The sequence below is a fragment of the Oncorhynchus clarkii genome, chromosome 3 (genome assembly GCF_045791955.1).
Source record: "Oncorhynchus clarkii lewisi isolate Uvic-CL-2024 chromosome 3, UVic_Ocla_1.0, whole genome shotgun sequence".
Taxonomy (NCBI): Eukaryota; Metazoa; Chordata; class Actinopteri; order Salmoniformes; family Salmonidae; genus Oncorhynchus; species Oncorhynchus clarkii.
Window position 1 is genome coordinate 26,734,578 of NC_092149.1, and position 27,196 is coordinate 26,761,773.

At 46.8% G+C, this 27,196-nt stretch overlaps 1 protein-coding gene across 1 annotated transcript in view; it reads left to right on the forward strand.

Annotated features, from left to right (window-relative positions):
* LOC139405862 (neural-cadherin-like) overlaps positions 1-27,196 on the forward strand; it is a 139,923-nt gene that overhangs the window by 96,532 nt on the left and 16,195 nt on the right. The window contains exons 8-20 of the mRNA XM_071148296.1: positions 134-306; positions 1,228-1,396; positions 1,524-1,694; positions 2,740-2,912; positions 6,928-7,095; positions 13,974-14,223; positions 15,139-15,266; positions 15,420-15,606; positions 16,324-16,467; positions 21,702-21,985; positions 23,704-24,333; positions 24,448-25,444; positions 26,078-26,171. Of these exons, the coding sequence (XP_071004397.1) occupies positions 134-306; positions 1,228-1,396; positions 1,524-1,694; positions 2,740-2,912; positions 6,928-7,095; positions 13,974-14,223; positions 15,139-15,266; positions 15,420-15,606; positions 16,324-16,467; positions 21,702-21,985; positions 23,704-24,333; positions 24,448-25,444; positions 26,078-26,171 (3,568 nt within the window). The remainder of the gene's footprint in view (positions 1-133; positions 307-1,227; positions 1,397-1,523; positions 1,695-2,739; positions 2,913-6,927; positions 7,096-13,973; positions 14,224-15,138; positions 15,267-15,419; positions 15,607-16,323; positions 16,468-21,701; positions 21,986-23,703; positions 24,334-24,447; positions 25,445-26,077; positions 26,172-27,196) is intronic.

Genomic DNA, 27,196 nt, shown 5'->3' on the forward strand with positions numbered 1-27,196 from the left:
AATATATCCCCCTTAAAGCTACGTTTTGGGTGTTGGTTTGATTGTTTGTGTGCGTGTAGTAGGTTTGTCTGTTTAACAACACTGCAATATGTGCTCTAGTAACAAAGATGGCTGCAATTGTCTCTCTCTCTAGGCATCATCAAACTGCGCCGGAGCCCCCCTCCTATCCTGCGTGGCCCCCAGTACATCCTCAACATTACCGCCACTGATGACAACGCGGCAGACGGACCCTATCCCCTCAGTAACTCCGCCCAGGTCATAGTGGGCATCAACGACATCAACAACAACAAGCCTGTCTTTGAAGAGGTGAGGGAGGGGCATTTGAAACATTATTGGTGTGTTTGAAGCCTATGTGCTTTCGAAAAATAGATGAGCGATGAGGCAGAAAAAGACAGTCAGAGAGAGAGAGAGAGAAAGAGTGAGGGAGAGGCAGAGGTCCACAGCACTAAGGAGAGAGAGATGACGGAAAGAGAGAGAGGAACATAGTGACTGAGGGAGGAGAGGCAGAGGTCCACAGCACTAGGGATGAGAGAGATGACAGAAAGAGAGAGAGGAACATGGTGACTGAGGGAGGAGAGGCAGAGGTCCACAGCACTAGGGAGAGAGAGATGACAGAAAGAGAGAGAGGAACATGGTGACTGAGGGAGGAGAGGCAGAGGTCCACAGCACTAGGGAGAGAGAGATGACAGGAAGAGAGAGAGGAACATGGTGACTGAGGGAGGAGAGGCAGAGGTCCACAGCACTAGGGAGAGAGAGATGACAGAAAGAGAGAGAGGAACATGCCAAGTTGCCAGTTCAAAGTAGAGACAGCTGGTGTTCTCCTGTGGGGCAGAACTCCACTCCACTGCAGTCCGGAAGACTCCAGGGTCAGACCAGAATCCCCTTTTAGCATAGCTCAGATCAGCTCGGCACAGCTTGGCCCCAAAGATGAATATTTCAGCAGGGACTTGCCCACAGGGTCAGTGGGTTCCTACACGGGAGGAGGAGTGCTAAGTGTGCAAAATCTGGCAACCCGTTAGATTTGGCAACTCCTTGCTTCCCACGTCATGCGTGTTAACTAGTCTTTTCGTGATGGATGTTGAATGCTGGCTGGGGTAGTCACAGTCCATCTGTGCTTGTTGACCAGTGTGTCCCATAGGCTACTGGTCATTTTAATTAGGACCTACCTTGACAACTGACAAATGCAGCATCAATGCCAAAGGGGTTGTGTGAACTCTGCCCCCTCAGTGCCATAACTACAGCGTCAACACCGTTGTCCTGGAGAACCAGCCCCCTGGGACATCTGTCCTGCGCGTGCACGCCCTCGACGCGGACATGGGGGTCAACGGAGAGGTCAAATATGGGATCATGCACCGAGATGGGACATCATCCGGCTTCGTCATCAACCCTGACACAGGTTAGAAAACAGACTTCAGTCAGACTGTATCAAAACATCTCTAATTGATTGCTGTGGAATGGCTGACTGTACGTATCTGGAGGACATCAGTAACATACAGTAAAATACATTGTGTGTGTGTCTCCAGGTGTGATCAGCACCACTGTGAGTTTTGACCGCGAGCGCCAGAGAGAGTACTCCCTGTCTGTCACGGCGACAGACCTGGCCCAGGAGCCCCTCATCGGCATCTGCCAGATCACCATCCTCATCACCGACCAGAACGACAACGACCCCAAGTTTGAGAACAGCCGCTACCAGTGTAAGAGTCACCTCTGTCACTCCTCCGTCACCTCCGTCACGCCTTGGGTCATCTCCGTCACGTTCATCATTTCACCTCTGTCCCTCGCCTGTTTGGTTCAGACAATTTCATTATCAAATGTGTCTGTTGGTCTTGCCTTGTCCAATACATTAAGTCATCTTATCAAGGTATTATAAAGGTATTATCTTGGCTGCTGTCTTTTAATCCCCCAATACCAAATATGGTTGTTTAATGTTGAGTGGCGCTTAGGGGAACCAGTGTTCTCTCTAAGGATTGCCCTGCCATAGACACAAAGGGACTGTCCCCTTATCCAAGCTTCCCTCTCCCCTCCTCCACACCCCTCCAATAAGTTCTTACTAAACCCTTTGCTCGATATTCCACCAGGAATTCAAATGTTATTCCATTCTAAAACGCAACAGAGGAAAGGAGTTCAACCCATTCCCCCATAAAATCCTATTTAATAAGGCCCGGGTACCAGGGATTTGTCCACTCGTGTGAGGGTTCCCTCCCTCACCTTGTTCCGCCAAGTGTAGTGTAAGGTCAAAGGTCAAGTCAAAACTGTGCTTGCTCAGCAATGTCCAGCAGCTCAAGGACCCAATGTCCTCCTATCCCAGTCCAATGTCACTGCCGTGTGGCTTCTGTGTTATGTCTTAACAGTTTTCAAGGTAAAGCAATATTGTGAAAGGTAAGACTTAGCTGATGTATATATTAAATCACAGGTAATCCTGGAAAGCTTTTAAGACTGATGACAACGTTGCCGCCTCCCTGCCCTCCCTGGAGACCGTGTTTATTTACCATGTGTGTGGATAAGCCCCATGTCAGACTCCCTTTTATCACATTAGAACAAGACTGTTGGAGTGGCTTATTAACTATTTAACTGGGAGACTGACATGTTTCTAGAACACACGCATTTATTTCTGGTCTCTGTGACTGAAATGTGTTGATTTCAGCCGGAAACTTCCACCACCGCTGCTGTTGTTATTGCTCTTGTTGATGTTGTTCGTTGTCGGTGGCGATGTTGATGTGTTAACCCTTCGTGTGGCAGACTTCCTGCGTGAGGACACGCCGGTGGGGACTAGCTTCCTGCGAGCAGCGGCACACGATGATGACCAGGGGAGTAACGCCGCTATCGCCTACTCTCTGTCCCGTCAGCAGCCGGCCTACCTGCACATCAACCCCAGCACAGGCTGGGTGTACGTCAACCACCCCATCTCACAGGTGGGGGCACAGCCACACACACCTACCACAATACACCATTAGGGGGCAATTCCTGTGCATGTGTGTGTGTGTTTGGTGTGTGTGTGTTCAGTGTGTGTGTGTTCGATGTGTGTGTGTTCGGTGTGTGTGTGTTCGGTGTGTGTGTCTTCTCCTACCTTCTCCCTCAGTACCTCTTCTTTATGCACTGCAGGCTGCCTGTTGAAACAGGGGAATCCTTAACCCGCAGGTCCAGTACAGGTGTTTTACAGCCTCCTCCTGCACTCCCCCATGTGTTTGTGTACAGCACCCCCTGTGCTCCCTCCCTCCCAGTGTTTGTGTACAGCACCCCCTTCACTCCCTCCCTCCCAGTGTTTGTGTACAGCACCCCCTGTGCTCCCTCCCTCCCAGTGTGTATGTACAGCACCCCCTGTGCTCCCTCCCTCCCAGTGTGTGTGTACAGCACCCCCTTCACTCCCTCCCTCCCAGTGTGTGTACAGCACAACCCCTTCCCTCCCTCCCAGTGTGTGTGTACAGCACCCCCTTCCCTCCCTCCCAGTGTGTGTGTACAGCACCCCCTTCACTCTCTTCCTCCCAGTGTGTGTGTACAGCACCCCCTTCACTCTCTCCCTCCCAGTGTGTGTGTACAGCACCCCCTTCACTCCCTCCCTCCCAGTGTGTGTGTACAGCACCCCCTTCCCTCCCTCCCTCCCTCCCAGTGTGTGTGTACAGCACCCCCTTCACTCTCTCCCTCCCAGTGTGTGTGTACAGCACCCCCTTCACTCCCTCCCTCCCAGTGTGTGTGTACAGCACCCCCTTCCCTCCCTCCCTCCCTCCCAGTGTGTGTGTACAGCACCCCCTTCACTCCCTCCCTCCCAGTGTGTGTACAGCACCCCCTTCACTCCCTCCCTCCCAGTGTGTGTGTACACTGTACACCGATCCTTCCCACTGGCCTGATATCATCCACTGAGACTGCTGCACACCCTTTCTACCTCCCTCTGTGGATGCATATTAAACATGGCAAGGTCTGGAATAACAACAATGCCCCTGTCTCTCTATATGTGTATATATAGCACTATGTATCTTACCCTGGGGAATCATTATATTCACACATGCATAAATATATTTATGTGTGTGTGTGGATGCGTGCGTGTGTGCGTGCACGTTTATTTCCAACATTTGTCTGTCTCAGAGGGGAGTTGACACCCTGCAGTAACATTATATTTGTAGGGTTTGGGCTTTGTTGGCTAGGCGCTGACCTCTCTTTCTATTGCTTAGCTTTTCTTCCGCATCTCTCTTGTTTCCTGGTCTCTCTCTCTGTATTCTCTTGTTTCCTGGTCTCTCTCTCTATATTCTCTTGTTTCCTGGTCTCTCTCTCTCTGTATTATCTTGTTTCCTGGTCTCTCTCTCTGTATTATCTTGTTTCCTGGTCTCTCTCTCTGTATTCTCTTGTTTCCTGGTCTCTCTCTCTGTATTCTCTTGTTTCCTGGTCTCTCTCTCTGTATTCTCTTGTTTCCTGGTCTCTCTCTCTATATTCTCTTGTTTCCTGGTCTCTCTCTCTGTATTATCTTGTTTCCTGGTCTCTCTCTCTGTATTATCTTGTTTCCTGGTCTCTCTCTCTGTATTCTCTTGTTTCCTGGTCTCTCTCTCTGTATTCTCTTGTTTCCTGGTCTCTCTCTCTTGTTTCCTGGTCTCTCTCTCTGTATTCTCTTGTTTCCTGGTCTCTCTCTCTGTATTCTCTTGTTTCCTGGTCTCTCTCTCTTGTTTCCTGGTCTCTCTCTCTGTATTCTCTTGTTTCCTGGTCTCTCTCTCTGTATTCTCTTGTTTCCTGGTTTCTCTCTCTCTGTATTCTCTTGTTTCCTGGTCTCTCTCTCTTGTTTCCTGGTCTTTCTCTCTCTGTATTCTCTTGTTTCCTGGTCTCTCTCTCTGTATTCTCTTGTTTCCTGGTCTCTCTCTCTGTATTCTCTTGTTTCCTGGTCTCTCTCTCTGTATTCTCTTGTTTCCTGGTCTCTCTCTCTTGTTTCCTGGTCTCTCTCTCTTTGTATTCTCTTGTTTCCTGGTCTCTCTCTCTGTATTCTCTTGTTTCCTGGTCTCTCTCTCTGTATTCTCTTGTTTCCTGGTCTCTCTCTCTGTATTATCTTGTTACCTGGTCTCTCTCTCTGTATTCTCTTGTTTCCTGGTCTCTCTCTCTCTGTATTCTCTTGTTTCCTGGTCTCTCTCTCTGTATTCTCTTGTTTCCTTGTCTCTCTCTCTGTATTCTCTTGTTTCCTGGTCTCTCTCTCTTGTTTCCTGGTCTCTCTCTCTGTATTCTCTTGTTTCCTGGTCTCTCTCTCTGTATTCTCTGCATGTATTCTTGTTTTTGGTGTGGTAAGTCATTCCAGTTTACTAGCTCAATTGTTTGTCAGTATTCACAGCTTATCATACTGTATGTAGGCCTACAACTGTTCAAAGGATGCCATTGTTTAAAAGTGAAATCCTCTGTAAGAGTGTATGTACGGAATCAATAGTATCTCTGGTCAAATTTGACCATAAGCTGGATATCAACTGTGATATATGTCGGGTAGAGCTATGTTTCCATTGTAGATATTGTATTGTTAGAATCTCTCTCTCTCTCTCTCTCTCTCTCTCTCTCTCTCTCTCTCTCTCTCTCTCTCTCTCTCTCTCTCTCTCTCTATATATATATATATATATATATATATATATATATATATATATATATATATATATATATATATATATATATATATATATATATATCTCAGCTACAGCTGAGAAGGAGGAAGGGAGAGAGGGGAGTGGGTAAGATAGAGTGGGGAAGGTGGGAGGCTTGAGGTTAGGTTCTAGGTGACCCGTACCAGCTAGTGAAATATTCATGCCTGATTCACATCCGACACCTTTTAGCTCTTAAGTCTGGTCTCCATTTTGAGTTGACACAGATGAGGTTTGACAGGAGCGCTGAGGTTTGGGGGTGGGGTCGGGGGTTATAGTGATGGACCTGTTGGTTTCCTTCTTCCTTCCTTTCTGTGTGTGTGTGTGTGTGTGTGTGTGTGTGTGCGTGTGCGTGCGCGTGCGTGTGCGTGTGTGTGTGTGTGTCTGTGTGTGTGTCTGTGTGTGTGTGTGTGTGTGTGTGTCAGAGAACGTTGCTCAGCAGAGACCTAGCACACGTCAGGTAGAGTTATCCACCCTGTCAGGACAGAGACAACCACAACCGGCTCTCATTCCCTTTCTGTCTCCTTTTCCCTACTCTCTTCATTCCCCACCCTCCTTTGTCCCTATTTCTCCCTGCCTGTATATTATGCATATATTGACATGTGCCTGGGTTTGTGCCTGGATTTGTGTGTGTATTTGCTTGTGTGCATGTGTGCGTCATAGAAAAGCCCCTTCCTTTGTTCTCCAAGTCCAACAACCTCCCAAAGTCAAATCAAGATGTGGAGAGAGTGACCCCATCATCACCCTTCCACACAATGGACTTGTGAAGTCTCCCAGTTAATGTCCCATGTAAATAATGCAAAATATTCCTCCACTTTAAATGTCACCCCTTTCTCTCGGATCTCTCTTCTCCGTATCAATGATCTGTTTAACCAAGCTTTCACACTCCCCTCGCAGAGAATCATTTATCTGAATACCTCCATGTCAGTTGGAATATCTCCTCTCTCATTGCTCCCTTTCTCTCTCTCCCTCTCTCTGTTTCTCGTTCTGTCTCTCCGTCTGTATCTCTCGCGTGATGTAAGGATGAACGACATCAGAGCAGTCTTCTGTAGACAGTAGGAAGGTTGTGGTTTAGAGGAGGAGGTCACTGGAAGGTCATGACACTGACTAAGTGGATAAGGTTGTAAATATGCTGCATCTGATCTGTTACTTAGTGGGTTGGAATAAACTGATGGAGACTGTTTCCATTCATTTGCACATGAAGGTACATTTAAGATGTGACAGAGGTGCTTCCAAGAGGGGTTTCAACCATGGGTTTTGTTCATCTCCATATGATTTCCATGTTTAACCTCCGTGTCGCCCCTCCTTCCACTCTTCTATTTGTCGTCAGACGTCGAGGATCAGCCAGCAGATCGTGGCCACAGACGGGGGCAACAGGAGCAGCTCTGTGGAGCTGACGGTCATCATCACCAACGTGCACAACCAGCCTCCCCAGTGGGAGCAGCTAGAGTACTGGGTCACTGTGTCCGAGAACATCGTTCGCGACGCCAAGATAGTGGTGAGTGGACCTCATGACACTATGGTATAAGGTCAACCACAACCATACATAGGTTTCTGGTAGTAGCAGCTGTGGTAGAGATGGTTCAATGCTCTACCAACTGCAACTTGGGGGAATGTTCCAACATGATAGCCTAATCTCTTTCCAACTGACCAAGATAATAAAGACCCCCCAAAAGGAGTTCCCCACCCCACCAGCAGCTTGCCAAGATAGCGGTGACTAGGCTCCTATTAGTGCCTCCAGACAGACTGGCATCAACATCTCTAGGACCTTACTCCCTGTCGGAGGGGAAAGTAGTTCTTCTGAGACTATTCCCATCCTGTTCATCAGAAAAGAGAGCCTTGAGGAGCGGTAGTATAAAACGCACCTCACTTTCCCCAACCATCAGCATGTTTAGCAGGGTACTTCAAAACATTTCTGCCGAGGCGAGTACACAACCCTGCTACAGTTTACCTGACGAAACATCACACTTTACCCCCGCCGCCTCCCTCCCAGTGCTTCTCCTCTTCCATCTTACCCCCGCCGCCTCCCTCCCAGTGCTTCTCCTCTTCCATCTTACCCCCGCCGCCTCCCTCCCAGTGCTTCTCCTCTTCCATCTTACCCCCACCGCCTCCCTCCCAGTGCTTCTCCTCTTCCATCTTACCCCCGCCGCCTCCCTCCCAGTGCTTCTCCTCTTCCATCTTACCCCCGCCGCCTCCCTCCCAGTGCTTCTCCTCTTCCATCTTACCCCCGCCGCCTCCCTCCCAGTGCTTCTCCTCTTCCATCTTACCCCCGCCGCCTCCCTCCCAGTGCTTCTCCTCTTCCATCTTACCCCCGCCGCCTCCCTCCCAGTGCTTCTCCTCTTCCATCTTAACCCCGCCACCTCCCTCCCAGTGCTTCTCCTCTTCCATCTTACCCCCGCCGCCTCCCTCCCAGTGCTTCTCCTCGTCCATCTTACCCCCGCCGCCTCCCTCCCAGTGCTTCTCCTCTTCCATCTTACCCCCGCCGCCTCCCTCCCAGTGCTTCTCCTCTTCCATCTTACCCCCGCCACCTCCCTCCCAGTGCTTCTCCTCTTCCATCTTACCCCCACTGCCTCCCTCCCAGTGCTTCTCCTCTTCCATCTTACCCCCGCCGCCTCCCTCCCAGTGCTTCTCCTCTTCCATCTTACCCCCGCCGCCTCCCTCCCAGTGCTTCTCCTCTTCCATCTTACCCCCACCGCCTCCCTCCCAGTGCTTCTCCTCTTCCATCTTACCCCTGCTGCCATCCATGCCCGTCTTCATTTTGCACACGATTCAAAAGTATGCTACAAATGTTAAATGTAATGTTAGAAGATTTCCCCGGATAGTGTTTCCTTTAATAGTAGTGAGTCAGTTTTTTGAAAAGGAGAGGGCGCGGGACGTATTGACGCTACTTTCGCCAAAATCATGTTCATTCACTCGCTTTGCTTCGCTTGTCGTTTTTGATAACCTGTTTTTAAATATGCTCCCAGCCCCTTTTTTTGACAACACCGAATTAGAATTGATCCCTCTATGGCAGGAGATGGCAGAAACGCAACGAGCCACCCGGTATCTGTGTCAGCGTTGACACGGGACACAAAGGGAGCGAGGAGAGGGAAGGAGATAAAATTATACACCCTGTTAAGACTCTACAATGGTCTCTTATTGCCTCGGACTGCGCAACAGAGGGAGACGCTTAATTACTGTATTCATCTCCTGACAGCTCAGCTCGCGTTCCTCACAGCTTCACTGGGAGAAAAAAGAGATGGAGAGAGTGAAGGAGAGAGAGAGAGAGAGAGAGAGAGAGAGAGAGAGAGAGAGAGAGAGAGAGAGAGAGAGAGAGAGAGAGAGAAGAAAATGAATGCCACTAATCCACTAGAGGCTCAAAGTCAAAAACATTAATACAGACGTCTCCCTCAAAGCGGTTGTTCCGTGGAATTGGAAAATAGGGAAGGCTATGTCACATTCTCTCATTCTTTCTCTTTCAGATGACCTTCAGGTCTCCCTCTCAGTCTTTCTCTCCTTATCTCTCTCTTTTTCTCTCTCTGTCCCTCCATGTCATTCTTGAACCCCTCTCTGGAACCAGTTGGTCGATGGCCAAAACTCTTTCTCTTCCCACCTCCACCCCCTTCCTCTCCTCCTTGTTGGTTTGTTCTTCCACCGAGGCGGCATTATTGCGGCTATGTAGATTGTTATTTTAAATTTAGCAGGGCTAATATGATCTGTTAATTACATTGTTGCCAGGGATGAGAGACACGGATGCAGGGAGAAATCTCCATATCAATGAGGCCCTTCTCCTGTGGAGAGCCAGTAGGATGGTTGCTTTTGTCTCATCAGCACTGTCAACGCACTTTCCTCCTCAGGCCTCTTTTTTGGTGTTGAGGATGTGTGGGGGTTGTTTTTGGGTCCTTCTCTTTTTGAAGTGGAGTGATGGAGCAGGAGGAGAGTGCCGCGTTGTTTACATACCCTGGGCTTATTCATTGGGGGGTGCAGCCTGTCAAAGATAGATCTGACACAATTCTCTGATGTGCTAAACACACACATACTAGAAGTCACCCACTGCAATACACAAGGAATATGCAGCAGGTGAAAGGTGAACGACTGAACACAAACAGAACTCTTTCTCTACACCAAAACATGTTCAAGGCCTGCCATTTAGCTTGACAGCAGTGTAGCTAATGCTACGCTAGGCCAGGCTAAGCTAGGCTACATCTCTGATCCCCCCCCACCCCAGACACCATTGATGTGTAATGACATGATTCTCATTAGAGCTATGTCTGTGCCGCCTCAGCTTTAGGCTTGGTGCATTGTGCCATTGAGAGGACTTGCTAGGCACCCCTGAACTGATATGCGAGAAATGGAGCTTCTTGTCAGTTGTTGACTTATTGAATTCCGATGGTCTTGAGAGCTTTCTTATGAACATGAACATATGGAAGATGATTCTAGTAAATGTTGGCTGCATGTTGACATCTTATGGTCAAGCTTATGAGCCCTTTACAATGTTGTTCATGGATGCATTATGGCCTAGTTGGTACCATTCATGACAACTTTAGTGATGGCCACATTGACCCCATAAAGGTCAACTGTTACTGTCTCCTCTGTGACTTGTGCAGTGACTGTGCATGTGCCAAAGGCCAGTCCCAACGGGGCTCTGCAGGTGGTCTCGTATGTCTTCGCTAATAGAAGAACGCACACCACTTTCCCTAGAGATCACCGAGCCCTGTATGAAAGGGTCGTGCTCTTCTACTCTCAGCCCTTTCCTTCATTGATTTCTCTCTGCTTCTTTCTTTTATCTTTCCTCTCATCTCTCCCCCCCCCCCCCCCCCCCCTCTCCCCTCCATAAGTTGGTGTAATGGTCCACTATAGTCTCTGTAGTGTGGTGGGCTCAATAGGTTTACTAATGGTGGTTAACGGCAGCCTCTGATTGGCTAGACAGATAATATTGCCTTTTATAAAAGCTTTCAAGATAACAGCTGCCAGGAGTTACCATGGTAGTCACTGGCCTTTTAATGGAGAAAACTTTCAACACTTCCAACCGTTAGTGGAGAATTGTTATTAGCCAGAGAACTTGTTCACTTTCTCTCTTTTTTTCTTCTGCTCTCTCTCTTTTCATTTACAAACTCTCTTTATCTACACTCTCCCTCTCTCTTTCCCTCCCTTTCACTTTCTCTCCCTCTCACACTGTACAATGTCTCTCTGTACTAATATAACTTGAACAACAAAGCACTTCACAACAATTACACAGAGTTTTTTTTTCCCCTCTCTCTCTCTATCGCTCTCTAGTTCCACTCTAAGTACAGTATTTACTCCCTGGTGTGGAGCAACCGACTGTTAAAATCTGTTCTGTGCTTTGGGAGCCTTCACAGTAATTCATCCTTAGAACTCTAAATACAAATTAGGCTTGTTAAACAGTATAATGCATTCATTAGCATCCCTGAGCTGCCTTGTTGTGTTACCAAGTGCCTCTGTTCATCTACCCAACTATCTCTCTCTCTCCCTCTCGCCTCCCTCCTCCATCCATCTATCTATCTATCTATCTATCTATCTATCTCTCCGTCTCCCTAATTAAACATTTAAATATTGAGCCTCTCATTGTGGAATTATCTCAAGGAACAATAATTAGCGAATTTCCAAACGCGGTAATTGCAACCTTGAGGAAGTAATTAAGGGGCCTTGTTCTTTAGCACGCCGGCGATATAATGGGGTATCATTCCCATCATGCTCCTGTTCCAGGGCTCACCCATGTAAACTGGGGAGGGGAGGCCCGGTGCGTGAGGGGTCTTTAATAAGGTGGAATACAAGAGGTTGGACAAGTTTAGTATTTTCTCAGCAGATAATCAAAATCAATTATTGAAGCTAAACTCATGCTGGCATGAATATTTCAACACAACAAGGCTTTTGAAGCATAAAAGTGAATTTTTTTTGGCGAGAAGCTGAGGTAGGTGGGAAGTTGGGGGTCCACAGGGGCACCTCTGGGGTCTCGCTAACGCACTAGCTCGCTACCGGAGAGAGAGAGAGAGAGAGAGTGCCCTCTTCCACTGAGTCGGAAAGGAAAGTCTGAGAGCTTTTCGCTGTTGCGTTATCTTCAGGTGTTCTCCCTGACTCTCTCATTCTATCTCTTTATCTCTAACCAAGTATAGTGAGTCATGGACATACAATACAACAATGCTACTTTCAATGTTCTCCCTTCCGATGCTCTTCCTCTTATGTTATTGTAATTTCATAATGAGTAAGAATGGGTTTTGGTGTTGCTCAACAGATAGAAATATGATTTTGTTTTTGTTGTGCTGTTAGTTTTCAACCTGACTTCCAGGATAGTTTTTTCAGACAGTGGCTCACTCAGACAGTGGCTCAGTCTTGCATGTCCAGATAATCACACAAAAATTTAAAATCTATCCGGTGCCATTTTGATTTTCAAATTTTCCATTGTTGTTTGGAGTCCAAGAACAGTTCCTGGTTACACTCCAGTCAGTTAATGAGAAGATTGAATGCCTTTGTTTGCCAAACTTGGACTCAAAGGCTACCATTCCACTACAGCACTCTCTGCTGTAATCTTTCATTCTTATGCATCCCAAATGGACGATTTGCAAATGTAGACAGCCATGTCCATATACTGGACGTTTGAAGAATCTCAGAATCTCCAGTAGTGTAGATATGGTGAATTTGAAGAGTTTGTGTGTGTGTGTGTGTGTGTGTGTGTGTGTGTATGTGTGTGTGTGTGTGTATGTGTATGTGTATGTGTGTGTGTGTGTGTGTGTGTGTGTGTGTGTGTGTGTGTGTGTGTGTGTGTGTGTGTGTGTGTGTGTGTGTGCGTGCGTGCGTGCGTGTGTGTGTGGGACCTCTGCTGGATCTAAGCAGAATGAGTGGTGAAGTGAGGTTCATTCGGCCATGGTTAATGTAATCCTTCCCTGTCAAGGTTGTGACTCTGTGGCTGTTTGGCAGGGAAAGGACAACATGGGCCTTAAAAGCTCTAGTGTACTGTACACACACGCACACACACACACACACACCACACTCAAGTGCACACACACAGATACATACACACACATATACACACACACACACAGCGCAGCACACACACAGATACATACACACACACACACACACAGCATCATTGTGGCAGGACAAGTGGCAAAGAGAACATGGGTCTTAAAAGCTCCACCTGCTTCCTGCTTTTATAGGTCAGACCCTTTTGCTGTAGGGCACTGCACGTGAGCACACACACACCAACACACACATTCACCTGCTCACACACACATTCACAGTCAGGCACACACACACATTCACAGTCAGGCACACACAGTAGATTCCCGAATAACACCCCTCTTAAAACTTTCTCATGGTTCGCTAGTATCTTTGCCCATAGATGGTTTACACCATTATTTTGACATGTTTGGACAAGAGCTACAACTATGAATTCTTGAACACACTTAAACATACTATGCTTGAAATGGTGTGCTTACTTCATAGTGTCATCTATTTAATAAATGCTCTCATTTATGGAGTTCGTTTGGCGGAACCCTTGAAGTAACAAATTATTTGGTGCCAGACAGCGTGCAGCTGTGACCCATAATGGAGTCCTCAGAACAATGAGAATACTGCCTGTTGTCCCTGTGAGTGTAGGATGACGTCCTTCCAACCGCCCCATATGTTTCATACAGAAAGGAAAGAAAACATTCTCACACCTGACCTCCATACTGGTATAAACAGGAAGGGGGGGCATCAATTAGTGTGACACAATGTCTGTGAAATCCCATTGATGGGCTCCCTCTGTACCCAGGTATGCGCGGCAGCGATATACTTCCCCGTATCATTTCCTGTCACTTTGGTTTTCTCTGCCACGGTTCCTAGAAAAGAGAGAGTGGGAGCGTTGTGAAAACCCTGCAGCCTTCATTTAGAACCGGATAGTCTGGAGCTGATTTTCCAGTGGAAAGTGTCTCCATAAAATTGCAATATCAGTTCAATAGGAACTTTGATGGATTAGACTTGGAGTGTCTCCAATGTAAAGTGGAGTCAGCAGTAGGGAGATGTTTGTGCTGATTTTAAATGGGTCCGCTCACTAATAATGCTAATTATCTTTAGGGAGCTTTGGCCAAAGCCAACTCCTTTTGTTAGTCATTGGCTCTTTTTCAGTAATTCACCTCCAAGATAATAAAAAAAATCTATGGGACATTACAGCATGCCCAAGCAGGTGCCTCCTAGTTTTCTGTGTTGTACTTCAGGAACACACACTGGTACTCTAATGAACCTGCACAGACAAAAGAACACACTCACTCTGTTCAGACATTCATATAAACACACACACACTCATTCACTCTGTTCAGACATGCATATACACTTGCATATATATCCACCTCCCTATCCTTTCACTAATGATGTCATATCCTGCTTCCTCTCCTCCAGACTATCAAGGCCACCTCGCCGCTGGGTGACTCTAGAGTGACCTATAACCTTGAAGAGGGTCAGGTGCCGGAGACCAACATGCCTGTCCGTTTCTACATCAAACCCAACAGGTCTGATGGCTCTGCCACCATACTGGTGGCTGAACCTCTGGACTATGAGACCACGCGCTTCTTCACACTAAGGGTCAGAGTGCAGAACGTAGCTGCTGTTCCACTGGCCTCTTTTACTACCGTCTACGTCAATGTTACAGGTAGGAGGCATTTTAACAGTGTGTATAGTGTACACTCTTAGATTTTAACAGTGTGTATAGTGTACACTCTTAGATTTTAACAGTGTGTATACTAGTGTGAACGCTGGATACATTTACTCCTGAGACATGCAACTTATGGAAACTACTGTGGTCCTCTGTAGCTCAGTTGATAGAGCGTGGTGCTTGTACTGCCAGGGTCGTGGGTTCAATTCCTGGGGCCTGTAAAATGTATGCACTCATGACTGTAAGTTGCCTTGGATAAACGTGTCTGCTAAATGGGTTATATTATATGTACAATACCATTGCCACACCATTTCATCTTGGGTCATGACCTTGCTGGAAGTGAGAGAGAGAAGACAGCAAGCAGGCTTGAGCAGTAGGGAACAGTGAAGGGCTTTCCAACACAACATAAATACTTGAAGCACCAGCTCAGTTAATGAAGGTGGGAGGCTGAGAGGAGGAAGAGAGGAGATTGAAAGGTAATGACAGGGAAGATGTAGTCCCTCGAAGCCTGTTGGAGGAAGGTGTAATCAGCTAGCGACAGAGAACACTAGCGGCTAAAATGACTGATTATTTAGCGATGACTCATACCACATGCGCCAGTGAAGGAGGCGGGAACACAAATATCTAGTTCTAATAGCATAAAGGAAAGAGGGTATTCTTGTCTGACTTTGTCAATAATTGTATTTTTGGGGCGTTTAGGGAAATCACAAATGTTCCTAATCTCATGTATATCTAGAGAGTAGTCTTAAAACCTGGAGAGACAGTGACCTAAGAGTTGGGTTTGTCTACTTAGCATTAGCATTGTTGAGGGCAAAACAATAGGTGTGGTAGGACCTCTGTTAGCATGCTCGTAATAGAAGGACTGTATCACCTCCCTAACCCTGACCTCTGGCCTGTCTCTCCCCTCTCCAGATGTAAACGACAACGTTCCCTTCTTCCTGTCCTCCACCTACGAGGCTACCGTTCCAGAGGGGGCAGAGATCGGAACATCGGTGGTGCAGGTTTCTGCTACGGACCTCGATTCAGGCCTCCATGGAATGGTGAGGACCCCTGCAGACTCTATTGCGAATGACTACATTTCCCACAATCACTTGATTTTCTTATCATTTTAAATTAGAATAATTCAACAGAAACACAATATTGTATATCATTTTGTCCTGATATTGCATTAACGTTTCGATCTTTATCTACAGATAAACTATGTGATCTTGAAAGATGACAGTGGAGACTCTCAGTACTTCAGTATTAACTCCTACACTGGGGTCATACACACCCGGGCCTCGTTTGACCGTGAGCAGAAAGGTTCCTACCTCATAGAGGTCCAGTCTCAGGACAGCTCCGAGTCAGCCAGGCCTGGACAGCAGGGACAGCCCAACACCGGTGGGTATCTCACATAGCTACACTCCTATGCATACACACATGTTTGCAGTCCATACACGGGCACACCTGTCCAGACAGGGAATCTCTGAGTATCATACTCATAATAGATAGCTCTGTCCACTTACCCACCCTATCCTCCATCAACCCCCCATTACCTAACCAGTCAATAACACATCAGTCGTTTTCTAACCAGGCAGTAACAGGAACACACACAGAAACACAAACACACACACACACACCAGCTGGCTCAATCCCTGTTATTAGAGCATGAACTTCATTCATTAAGACGTCGTTAGCGATGCGCTAATGGAACGAGCTAATGGCTAATCGGGGTTTTGGGTCAATAATGACTCGCACACAGAGGTACAGCAAAAGAATAGTGATGCTACAATCATCCCACCAACACACTGTTTGTTCAAGCCATCAAGGTCCCGCTAGAGTTCATATGGAAAAGACTAGCTAATACACATTATTCTCCCTTTTGCCCCTGTTGGTATTACACTGCTGTGTTCTGTGAGGTTAGATGGTTACTGCTTCTGTTTTCTCTTGCCAGGTGGAATACTTAGAGTAATGTACTCTCTTTTTAATGTCTTTGGTCCACATAGACCAAGCCAATATAATTTGATGTCAGAGTACTATACATTAGTGTTGCTCTCTAGGTCCATGCTTCAGTTTGGATTGGTTGTTAGTAAAGATCCCTCTCATTGGTTCACACAGACACGGCCTACGTACGGATCCTTGTGACAGACGTCAACGACAACGCTCCGGCTTTCGCCCAATCGGTGTACGAGGTTAGAGTGGAGGAAGACAAGGAGGTGGGCTTCGTCCTCATCACCGTGACGGCCAATGATGAAGATGAAGGTGAGGCACATTGGGCTTGATCTCAGGGTGGGGAGGGTTCAATCAGTCAACCTGGGTTTAGACTTTTTTGTTGTTGAAAAAAACAGCTCTCACAATGATAAGTTAATAAGTAAAGTTATTGGTGCTAGTTTCCTGGGACGTAGTTATAACATTATTTGGACAGCACCGTTTATAATTCTAATGTTTACTCCCATGGAAGATTATCTTTCAACTTTACAAAGGCCTTGGCAGATACAAGTCTGAAGACACCCGAACATAACAGTTGAGAATTGAATGTAAGCACAATGTCAGTCCTCTGGGTCCAATAGTCATAATGTCTTTGTTGAAGTGCCCGATACCCATAGAGGACTTGGGTTCTAGTGGTACAGTGTGTGTTGATCCTGGTGTCGCTTTTCCTACTTGTCTGTTCAACTCTGTCTCTCGACTGTAATGGAATCACACACTCTCCCCCTGTCACTTCCCTCTCTGCTTATTAATTCCTGTCAATATCAAGTTGAATGTTCTGTTGATGCTTTGACAGGCTCCACAGAGATTAAGAAAAGTATAGGAGGTATATTTATGTAAAGAATACTCTCTGTCTTTCTCTCTCCGTCTCTGACTCCCACTCTGTCACTCTCTCTCTATTCCTCTCATTTTCTGTCAGAGCGTGTTAGCAAATCTCTGTGGTGAATGTGGGAGGTATGGATGCGGCCCCCCGAGGTAGTCATTTGATGTTTGTCTCTTTGTTTTTGTTTGTCCCTCGTCTCTCCTCCTCTGAAAATTAATAAATAAGAAAAACAGTGTGCCGTCTTAATGACAACGGTAAATCCTTTGTGGGAGTAGATGTCGATCGTTGTTTTGGTGGAAATGTCACCTTGCATGCTGCTAACGCAGGTGTTGAAATGACATCTGATTTAATGGGCTGCTACATTACATTTAAAGAGTTAGTAAATGACTAAGACGAGAAGTGGGGCCACCATCTTGAATTTAGGGTTTGTTTTTGTTTTCCCTTTCCAATGTTCAGTTGAATTAGCAACTGTCTTGGCTCTGCTTTTTATCCCTCTTCAGACACCCCTAGCCTGATCCCTTGGCGGATTTGTAAAAGTATACAGCCCAAAAAGATACTGAAGCAGAATTAAGAAGTGCTAAGATAGCAAACTTACCGCAAACAACAACAATAATTCCCTCCCAAATGCTCCGGCTTATCCCGCCACCGCTCTGTAGACTTTACCCATATTCGCCATCTCAATAATGTGTCCCTCTGGTAACTAGGGAAAACGTCTCTCTCAACGGAGAGACAGGAGTGAGGGGAATAAACTGCCGTGGTGGCCATTCTGTCTCCCCCTGGCCTCCCACGCAGGTGTCCAAGCAGGGAGATGATCTGTATTAGCGGGGAGATTAGCTGTAAAACATGACACGATCCCTGGCTAAGCGCTAGCCTTGCTGAGCAGGCAGGTCTTGAGGGGAGGTTTGAGCTCAGCCACTCCTGGCTATGCTTGTGGTGGTGGAAGTAGGGTTGATGTCTGCCTGTGTAGTCTCTCATCTCGTGGTGTTTCATCTCAGATCCTCTCGTCTCATTTCTCATATTTCAGATCGGCTCATTTTGTGTCTCTCCTCTCCTTCCCTCTCTTGCAGCTTTCCTGGCTCATCTCTGGTCTTTCCACTGCTTTCTCTCTCTCTCTCTCTCTCTCTCTCTCTCTCTCTCTCTCTCTCTCTCTCTCTCTCTCTCTCTCTCTCTCTCTCTCTCTCTCTCTCTCTCTCTCTCTCTCTCTCTCTCTCTCTCTCTCTCTCTCTCTCTCTCTCTCTCTCTCTCTCTACCTCATTATTCTGTCTTTCCCTTTCCTCCCCTCTGTTTTCTTTTCTTGTGCTATTGTCCCATTTTCCAGGGTCGAGTAAGTCAGTTCAGTGTCCCATGTTGGTGCTGGAGGTGACAGTGTTCCAATAGATCAGTGGTGGACTGTCACACTCCACAGCCCTGTGATACATACACACACAGCTTAGTGAAACAGTTCAGGTGAAATCACCTCAGTGTTCATTGACCAGTGAAGCTTGCCTGCCCTGATGTCTATCCGCCCTCTCATCACATCATCACACACTCACACAACAACACACACACACACCCACTGTTGTTGGTCCAGGTGTGCATGTGTGTGTGCTTCCGTAATAGGATTAGTCGATCTGACCTCCAGTTTATATATGGTCCCCTGCTCTTAGAGCCTCTCACCACCTGTCAACATCCACAAACCATTGAGCATTATAATGATTACACACACACACACACACTGACATACACACAAAATATCCATACAACAATACACCTTTATCGTGCTAGTGGTGTGACAAGACAATTCACATCTCATAACTCTCCCATTACAATCTTCAGCTGAGGTACTTCCATTGGTTTCTCTGCTACCTCTCTTTACCAGCCACCACTGTTCCACCATACGGTGGATGCTACTCCTCAACAGAGATAGTCAAGTAGACAAACACATGGAGAGATCTGTTTCAAATGAGAATATCTTTACTTTTGAGTCTGATGCCCATATACACTCTCCTAATTCCAATCCCTGTGTGTATTTCATTTCAAAGCACATCAAGGGCACTTTTCCATGAAATCCCAATATTTTACCATTACACTCCCAGTGGAAGTTGGGGAATTGAAATAATTAGGGAACAGATCTGTGGGGAATAGAGGGGCCCCTGATTCGTTTCAGCGTCTTTTGTTGCAGAAAGACATCCTTTTAGGATCGGGTTTCTATCCCAAGTGGAAAATGTGCCGAATGAAGAACTTTTGGATGGGCTTTAACAAGATCAATTATTTTTCTTCTGAGGTTGACATTGGAGTTGAGTTGAGCTGAAGGTTTGGCAGTAAACAGATATAGGTTGTCGAGCTTAATGGTAAGCAGATTGGGTTAGGGGATGGGGTCCAATGCATGGAGTGGTTGGAGTGGGAGGTGGGGATATGCTAGTGACCTTAATCAGAATTTTGGGGCCTTCAGTGGAGCTCCTGCTTTGCTAAGGATGAAACCACTTAGCCCTTGAGCCCCTCTCCACCCCCCTGGTGTGCACAGTTGCCCCCCCTCACCAGTCTTACTTAAGGGAGGGGGGGTTAACCATATGGCCAGACCGATCATTAGGGATGCGGCCGGAGGCAAAAGTACAGGAACTTCTTCCCGCCACCCAACACACACTCACACACTTACTCACTCACCCAACACACACTCACACACTTACTCACTCACCCAACACATACTCACACACTTACTCACTCACCCAACACACACTCGCACACTTACTCACTCAACCAACACACAATCACACACTTACTCACTCACACACTCGCACACTTACTCACTCACCCAACACACACTCACACACTTACTCACTCACCCAACACACACTCGCACACTTACTCACTGACCCAACACACACTCACACACTTATTCACTCACTCACCCAACACACACTCGCACACTTACTCACTCACCCAACACACACTCGCTCACTTACTCACTCAACCAACACACAATCACACACTTACTCACTCACCCAACACACACTTACACACTTACTCACTCACTCACTCACTCAACACACACACACCCTCTTGGTGAGTCTCACGGCAGATCGTGCTCAGAAGCTTTGATGGGCAGCGCACTTAAGCCACCTCCACACACACTCCCAATCGGAGCATGACATGTCGTAATGAAGGCCCAACATGTCTCACACAGATGGTGTTTGTCTCCTAAAATCTCCTCCGTGCTGGTAAACAGGGCCCGAGCCAGACGCAGGCAGACAGGGAGTGTGGGTATGTGTGTGTCTGTGAGAGAGAGAAAGAGAAAAAGAAAGAGTGAGAGAGAGAGAAACAGTGTGTGTTTGTGTTTATGCGCATATGTCTGAGCGTGGGGGTGGGAAACTGGTGCAGGAACTAGTACAATATGAAATGGAGATTGTTTATGGAATGGAATGTGTCATGCTTAGTGTAAGTCATCCAGCCTTGTGCACATCTGCGTTCTTGATAATCCTTTTCATACATCTCTACTCATCAGACTCCTAACTACTGTAGAGCCCCAACCATGTCCTTATTCAGCTCTTGCATAGCTTTATAAGGACTAGTATGAAGGTCCCACTGTGGAGCTCCGAGATTGAGCACCCAGCACTCTAACATGACAGACACCAGCAGTCAGGATTCAGACTCCTTTGATCCCATCTCATTATTCCCATTTCCCAGACCGGGAACACCATCCTGACCTAGCCCTCTCCTTTCCGCTTCTGATGGGGTATCTGATTAGGGTTGACAGCGGTAGAGTAGATGAGGTTAGAGCGGAGGAATGGGAGAGTGAAGAGGAGAGGAGATAAGATAATTGGTGAGGATAAGAGTGATAAATGAGATAAAAGAAGAGAGGAAATTAGAAAGATGTGTGCATGCATGCGTGATAGTATTCACAAATATGTACAGTACCAGTCAAAGGTTTGTACACACCTACTCATTCAAGGATTTTTCTTTATTTTTACTATGCATTCCAGGTGACTACCTCATGAAGCTGGTTGAGAGAATGCCAAGAGTGTGCAAAGCTGTCATCACGGCAAAAGGGTGGCTACTTTGAAGAATCTCAAATATATTTGTTTAACACTTTTTTGGTTACTACATGATTCCTTATATGTTATTTAATAGTTTTGATGTCTTTACTATTATTCTACAATGTAGAAAATAGTAAACATAAAGAAAAACACTGGAATCAGTAGGTGTGTACACACTTTTGACTGGTACTCTATGTTCATTTGTTGTGTGCACGTGTGTATTTTTAACTGAACACACTGAGGACATGAAGGGCCAGGGAGGGAGGAGGACGGGTGGTGCCTGAGACAAAGTTGAGGTGGGGGTGGGTGAGACCAGCCCTCACTGCCTTCTGTATTCTGTCTAATGAGGCCCACTGTGAGAGAATCTGATGTTTTTCTCCGAAATATTTGATAGTCGGATGGCATTGTGTGACTCAGAGATGGTATTGGGTGGGTTGTTCTTTAATGTGGAGGGCTGTTGGAAGTGTGAGGTCGTTTTTGAGTTTTTGTGCGGCACGTGTTTGTACGTGTGCAGATTGTCAGCCTGTAGGCTTGTGTGTGAGAGTGAGCATACACATACCACAGCATACTGCCTGTAACTATGTCCTCCTTTCTCCTCCTCTATCATGGACTACTAGTTCTACCTTATCTAACCAATAAAAGCAACCTTGAAACAGCCATATCTCCTTGTCCAGGTGCCAACGCCAAGCTCCGCTACCAGATCACCTCTGGCAACACCATGGGCACCTTTGACGTGGAGCCAGAGGTGGGGACCATCTTTGTGGCCCAGCATTTAGACTACGAGATGGAGCAGCGCTACGAGCTGAGACTGGTGGCCTCCGACGGGAAATGGGAGAACGAGAGCCTAGTGGTGGTCCAGGTGGTGAACCGCAACGACGAGGCGCCCGTCTTCGGCCAGACAGAGTACCATGCCGCTGTCACAGAGGAGCTGACCGAGCTGCCCGTCTTCGTGCTGGAGGTCAGATGTCATACATACTATAGGCCAGGGTTCCCCAACTGGCGGCTCATGGGCCGAATTTGGACCGCAGGTGGTTTTATTTGGTTCCCCAAGTTTTCTGGGCAAATTTGTTTTTAAATATTTTATTTTCAACACCAGGAAATCAGCTGCAAATTATTTTAATTTTGGAACTCTGACACGTACTAGAGAGACACCCGTATACAAATGTAAGCAAGGTTTGAAATGATTATGTTTTAGTCAAATAGTATATATGTTTGGGTTTCTTGCGCTCAATTTTCAGTTTATTTGTAATTATGTACCGGCCCCTGACCATCCGCTCAAGAAAATAATTGTCCCGCGATTGAATCTAGTTGATGATCCCTACTATAGGCCATACATACTGGTTTACCTCTTATAACAGCCACATAAACAGTGCATTACACCATTAGGTTGTTTCATTAACTTACAGAGCCTCCTGTCTTTAGCTGGAGGTCAGAGGCCATTCATACATAGCCCCTTTGTAACAACGACATAATGATATGTATGACAACTGATATTTGAAAGCCTTTTTTGATAAAGCTAAACTTGCTGTGAGGAAGTTCTGTTTTATACATGCAGTATAACAACATTTAATAGAATGGAAGTGAATGCAGTGACATTGTCCACCCATTGATGGAAATGTGGCTTTGGTTTCACCTCTCAAGTCACATAATATATACAGTAACTCATCGCACATGTGGACATTATGTGAAATCAAATAGGCTCCAATGGTATACTCCTATCCTAAAGTGTTGATACCTAATACTACTCAACATGAGCACCCACAGTTTACCCACGATAAATAGTTGTGGAGCCTCCTGCTTTTTCTTAGGCTTTCATTGTGTACCCAGCCTAGTTTCGTCACACCTATTCCCACTAATTCCCAGTAATACTGTATGTGCATGTCGCCAAGGTAAATCAGATTAAAAAGGAGTACGATTCATGAGGGCATGGAAGTAATCCTAGAGAGAGAGGCATGTGTCACAGTATTCAACCCAGGGCTGCTTTCCTGGAGTTGGAATTGATTTGATGTGCACTCAGTTCCCCTCTAATGCACTTAATAGTTTCCAGTGTGTGGCAGGCAGCCATCCTCTCCCCGAATTTCCTTCGCTCTGTATATGAATACAATCCTGCCGAAAGAAAAAAGATAGGAAATCCAATTTGAAATGAGTATTTACCTGGCCTTCGCTGTCGTACGCCGCACAGTGTCTCGATATTGTCTTCTCATTGCATTGTCAGGAAATGGAGAGAAAAAAAAGATAAACTTTCAAAGGCTTTTGTAAACAAACCCTCCGGTGAGAGGAGAAGAGAGGAAGAAAGAAAGTGTATTTCTTCTTTTGCTGGCATCTATTAACTTTTAATTGCATTGTGCGGGGGGAAGTGGGGAAGTGTCTGAGCTTGTCCTTCACACAGAGATAACATGAAGGCAGGTTAATTATCTATAGAGGAAACAAGGAAAATAGTCTTCTTTTTGTTGTAAGGCAACGGACTGTATATTGGCTACTGCAATCAATGCTCTTTTCATGTCCTATTTTTGGAACCAGATGGAATCTGAAGTGGCAGAATATCCGTAAATCAACAGAAATGGTTAAATCAAATGTTATATTCATAGTTAACTTCAATGAAAAGAAAAATTCACAGCAGCCTCTATCCGGCCCTACTGTCTAATGCAATTGTTTTTGTGGGTTTCCTGTTTGTAGGTTTCAGCCACCGACCCAGACCAGGAGGCAGACCAGAGCGCCCTGCGATACTCACTCCACGGCCAGGGAGCCGGCAGCGAGTTCACCATCGATGAGCGTACGGGCCGCATCTACGCCCAACGCCGTTTGGACCGTGAGGAGCGCCCAGCCTGGCGTTTCCTGGTCCTGGCCACCGATGAAGGAGGAGCGGGACTCACTGGCTTTGCTGACGTCCTTTTGGAAGTTCGTGACATCAATGACAACGCACCAGTCTTCCCATGCCCGGCGCCAGACTCTTCAGGCTGCTTTGTTGGCCACGTGCCTGAGAACTCTCCCGCCGACACCTCAGTGATGGAGATGAGGGCCACGGATTTAGATGACCCCAAGGCCGGGAAGAACGCCATACTGACCTACCGCATCGTACAAAACGTTCGCAACGAGATCAACCTCAATCTGTTCTCCATCAACCCTTCAACTGGAACCATCAGTACAGTTCTACGGTCTCTGGACCGTGAGGCGGAGGACCGCTATCTGGTTGTGGTTGAGGCCAGGGATGGTGGGGGCTTGTCCGGGACTGGAACGGCTACTATCATGGTATCAGATGTCAATGACCATCCACCAGTCTTCACCCAGAGGGTCTACACTGCCCAGGTTTGTTCACCTGCTCAACACACACCTGTTCCCCCCAACACTGTTGCTCTGTAATATGTTTGATGAGTATTTTGTTATCAATATTTTCATGTAATTTTTTATCAATATTAATAGGTGACAGAGGACCTAGAGATAAACAGCGAGGTACTGGCAGTCTCCGCCAGCGATGGCGACCAGGGTGAGAACGCAGTGGTCACTTTCAGCATCGTCGGAGGCGACGAGGACAGGAAGTTCTTTGTGGAGACGGACAAGGCGAACCGGCGTGGTGTGGTGCGGCTGAAGAAGAAGATGGACTTTGAAAAGCCCCACGAGAGAACGTTCAACTTGACTTTGAAGGCAGAAGACGCAGACTTCTTCAGCCTGGCATACTGCCTGGTTCAGGTGGAGGATTCCAACGACCACGCACCCGTCTTCTTCCCACAGTTCTATGAGGCTCCTGCCATGTCTGAGGACGTGTCTGTTGGCACCATTGTGGTTCAAGTCACCGCTGCCGATCTGGACTCAGGACTAAATGGCCGCTTCTCCTACAGCATTGCCAAAGAGTCTGACCCCTACGGGCAGTTCCTGGTGGACCAGTCAGGCTGGGTGGTGGTGGCTGACTCTCTGGACCGGGAAATGGTATCCCAGCACAGACTCATGGTCCTGGCCTCCGACATGGGCATCCCGCCACTCACCGGCACCGCCATCGTCATGGTTACTGTACTGGACGTCAATGACAACGGGCCAGAGTTTGAGGTGCCCTACAAGCCCATTGTGTGGGAAAACATGGCTGCCCCCCAGGCGGTGAGAATAAACGATACATCCCTGCTTCTCCACGCAGCCGACCGTGACTCCTCACCCAATGGTGGACCATTTTCCATCCGTCTCCTGATGTTAACCTCCGATGCTACCAATTTCAACCTGACTGACCTGCGCAACGGTAGCGCTGCACTGAGTACCCTGCAAACCTTTGACCGTGAACGCCAGAAGGAGTACCGCCTTCCCATTCTTATGATTGACAGCGGCTCTCCCCCAATGAGCTCAACCAGCACACTGACGGTTGTCATCGGCGACAGGAATGACCACGCCCACTCTCCGGGCCACACAGACTTCTTTGTGTACAGCTACCAGGGTATGTTTCTCCAGTATTCTGCTGATGTTGTTACAACACTACATGTCACAGTTGAATGCGTATGGCCTCTTGAAGCCCCACATCACTTATTTAGTATTTCAGGCCATCTGTCAGCTTGCTGTTACTGCTGGAAAAACTCAGGTTTTCTGTAATGTATTTTTTGTGCATTCTCTGTAGGTGTTTTGCTAGATGAAAGTACATTAACCCTCTAATAAGAATTCATCATGTATTTCCAAAATGCCATGAAGCAAACCATTTACTTAAGCTTAAGTCCCAGGTTTGATAGGCATATAAACAGGAGCCATTACATGTTTTATTTTATTTCACGCTTAAGGGGATTACAGCACTCCATTTAGCTTTTTGGAGGGAAAACAGGAGCTAGCATGCTAATGTGTGCACTTCCCCTGCTGTGTCTTCAAAACCGTGTCCATATGTGCCAACGAGGTGACGCTCTCCAACTTATCTTCTCCCCTCCTCCTCCTCTTCCCCTCCTCCTCCTCCTCCCCTCCTCCTTCTCTCTCTCTCTTTCTTTCTTTCTTTCTTTCTTTCTTTCTTTCTCTCACTCTGAGAGCTTTAGGTGTACCACAGGGTGGTGTTGTCTTCCCGCACCTAATTCTGAGTTTTCCCCCGTAGGTGTTCTTCCCACAACAGTGCTTGGACAGGTTCAATCCCCTGACCTTGATGACTGGAGCGAAAAGGTTTACAGATTCAAAGGCAAACCCCCCAGGTACTTTGATCTCCTCACTAAAGTTGGAATGAAGCCCGGCCACAGAGAGGAAAGGAGAATAAGACAAAAGAGTGTACAAAAAGAGGGGAGAAAAGTGTGGGATTGAAAGAGAGAGACAGAATGTAAAAGGAGAGAAAGAGAAATGTTAGGGGAAGGAGAAACAGGCCGTGTGAGAGAAACAGAGAAAGTAGAAATAGATTGGAAGAGAGAGAGGGAAAGCGAGAGAGAAAGGGAGATATGAATTGTCAGGAGCACCATTATTAATACTTCATAAAGAATTGTATTGAAAATTCCCAGTGAAGCGAGGCACGACGCTCTGGTTTTGTTTGATGGGTGCGCAATGTTTGGTGTGCACTGAAAAGAAGCTGATTACGCTGCTGGCACCTCTCCCTCTAATGAGACACCTGTAATCTGGAGAACTAGTAAGCACACGAAAAGATGACAAGGAACGACAGAGAGAGAGAGAAAGTGAGCAAGAAAGAGCCATTACCATGTTGAATCCCCAGTCAGCAGATCCCAATGCGTCTTGAAGGACCAAACTATATGAATCATCTCATTATACCTACCAGCCATCCCTGTAGATGATGATTTGAAGCCTATTTGTTTTCTGTCTCCAAAGTGCTGTGTTGCATGTTTGCCCTGGCTAGCTCTGCAAACAGGGATTCATTAATGTATTACATTAACCTGTTAACCTGGTCTCCCGGGGAGGGAAGACATAACACACATCTCTCCACAGCTCAGCACCTCTTCGATTGGGCCAGCCGGTTTCATTTTCTTATGGCTCAGTTGATTACCTCGTTTGGCCTGACTTCTGAAGGTCACGGGCCATGCATAACCAGAATGTACTGTTATGTAAGGGAGAGCTACGGCACCTTTTCAAACCTCTTTTCAAATCAAATCAAATTGAATTAGTCACATGCGCCGAATACAACAGGTGTAGTAGACCTTACAGTGAAACGCTTACTTACGAGCCCCTAACCGACAGATCTGTTTCAAAAAATCCGGATAAGAATAAGAGATAAAAG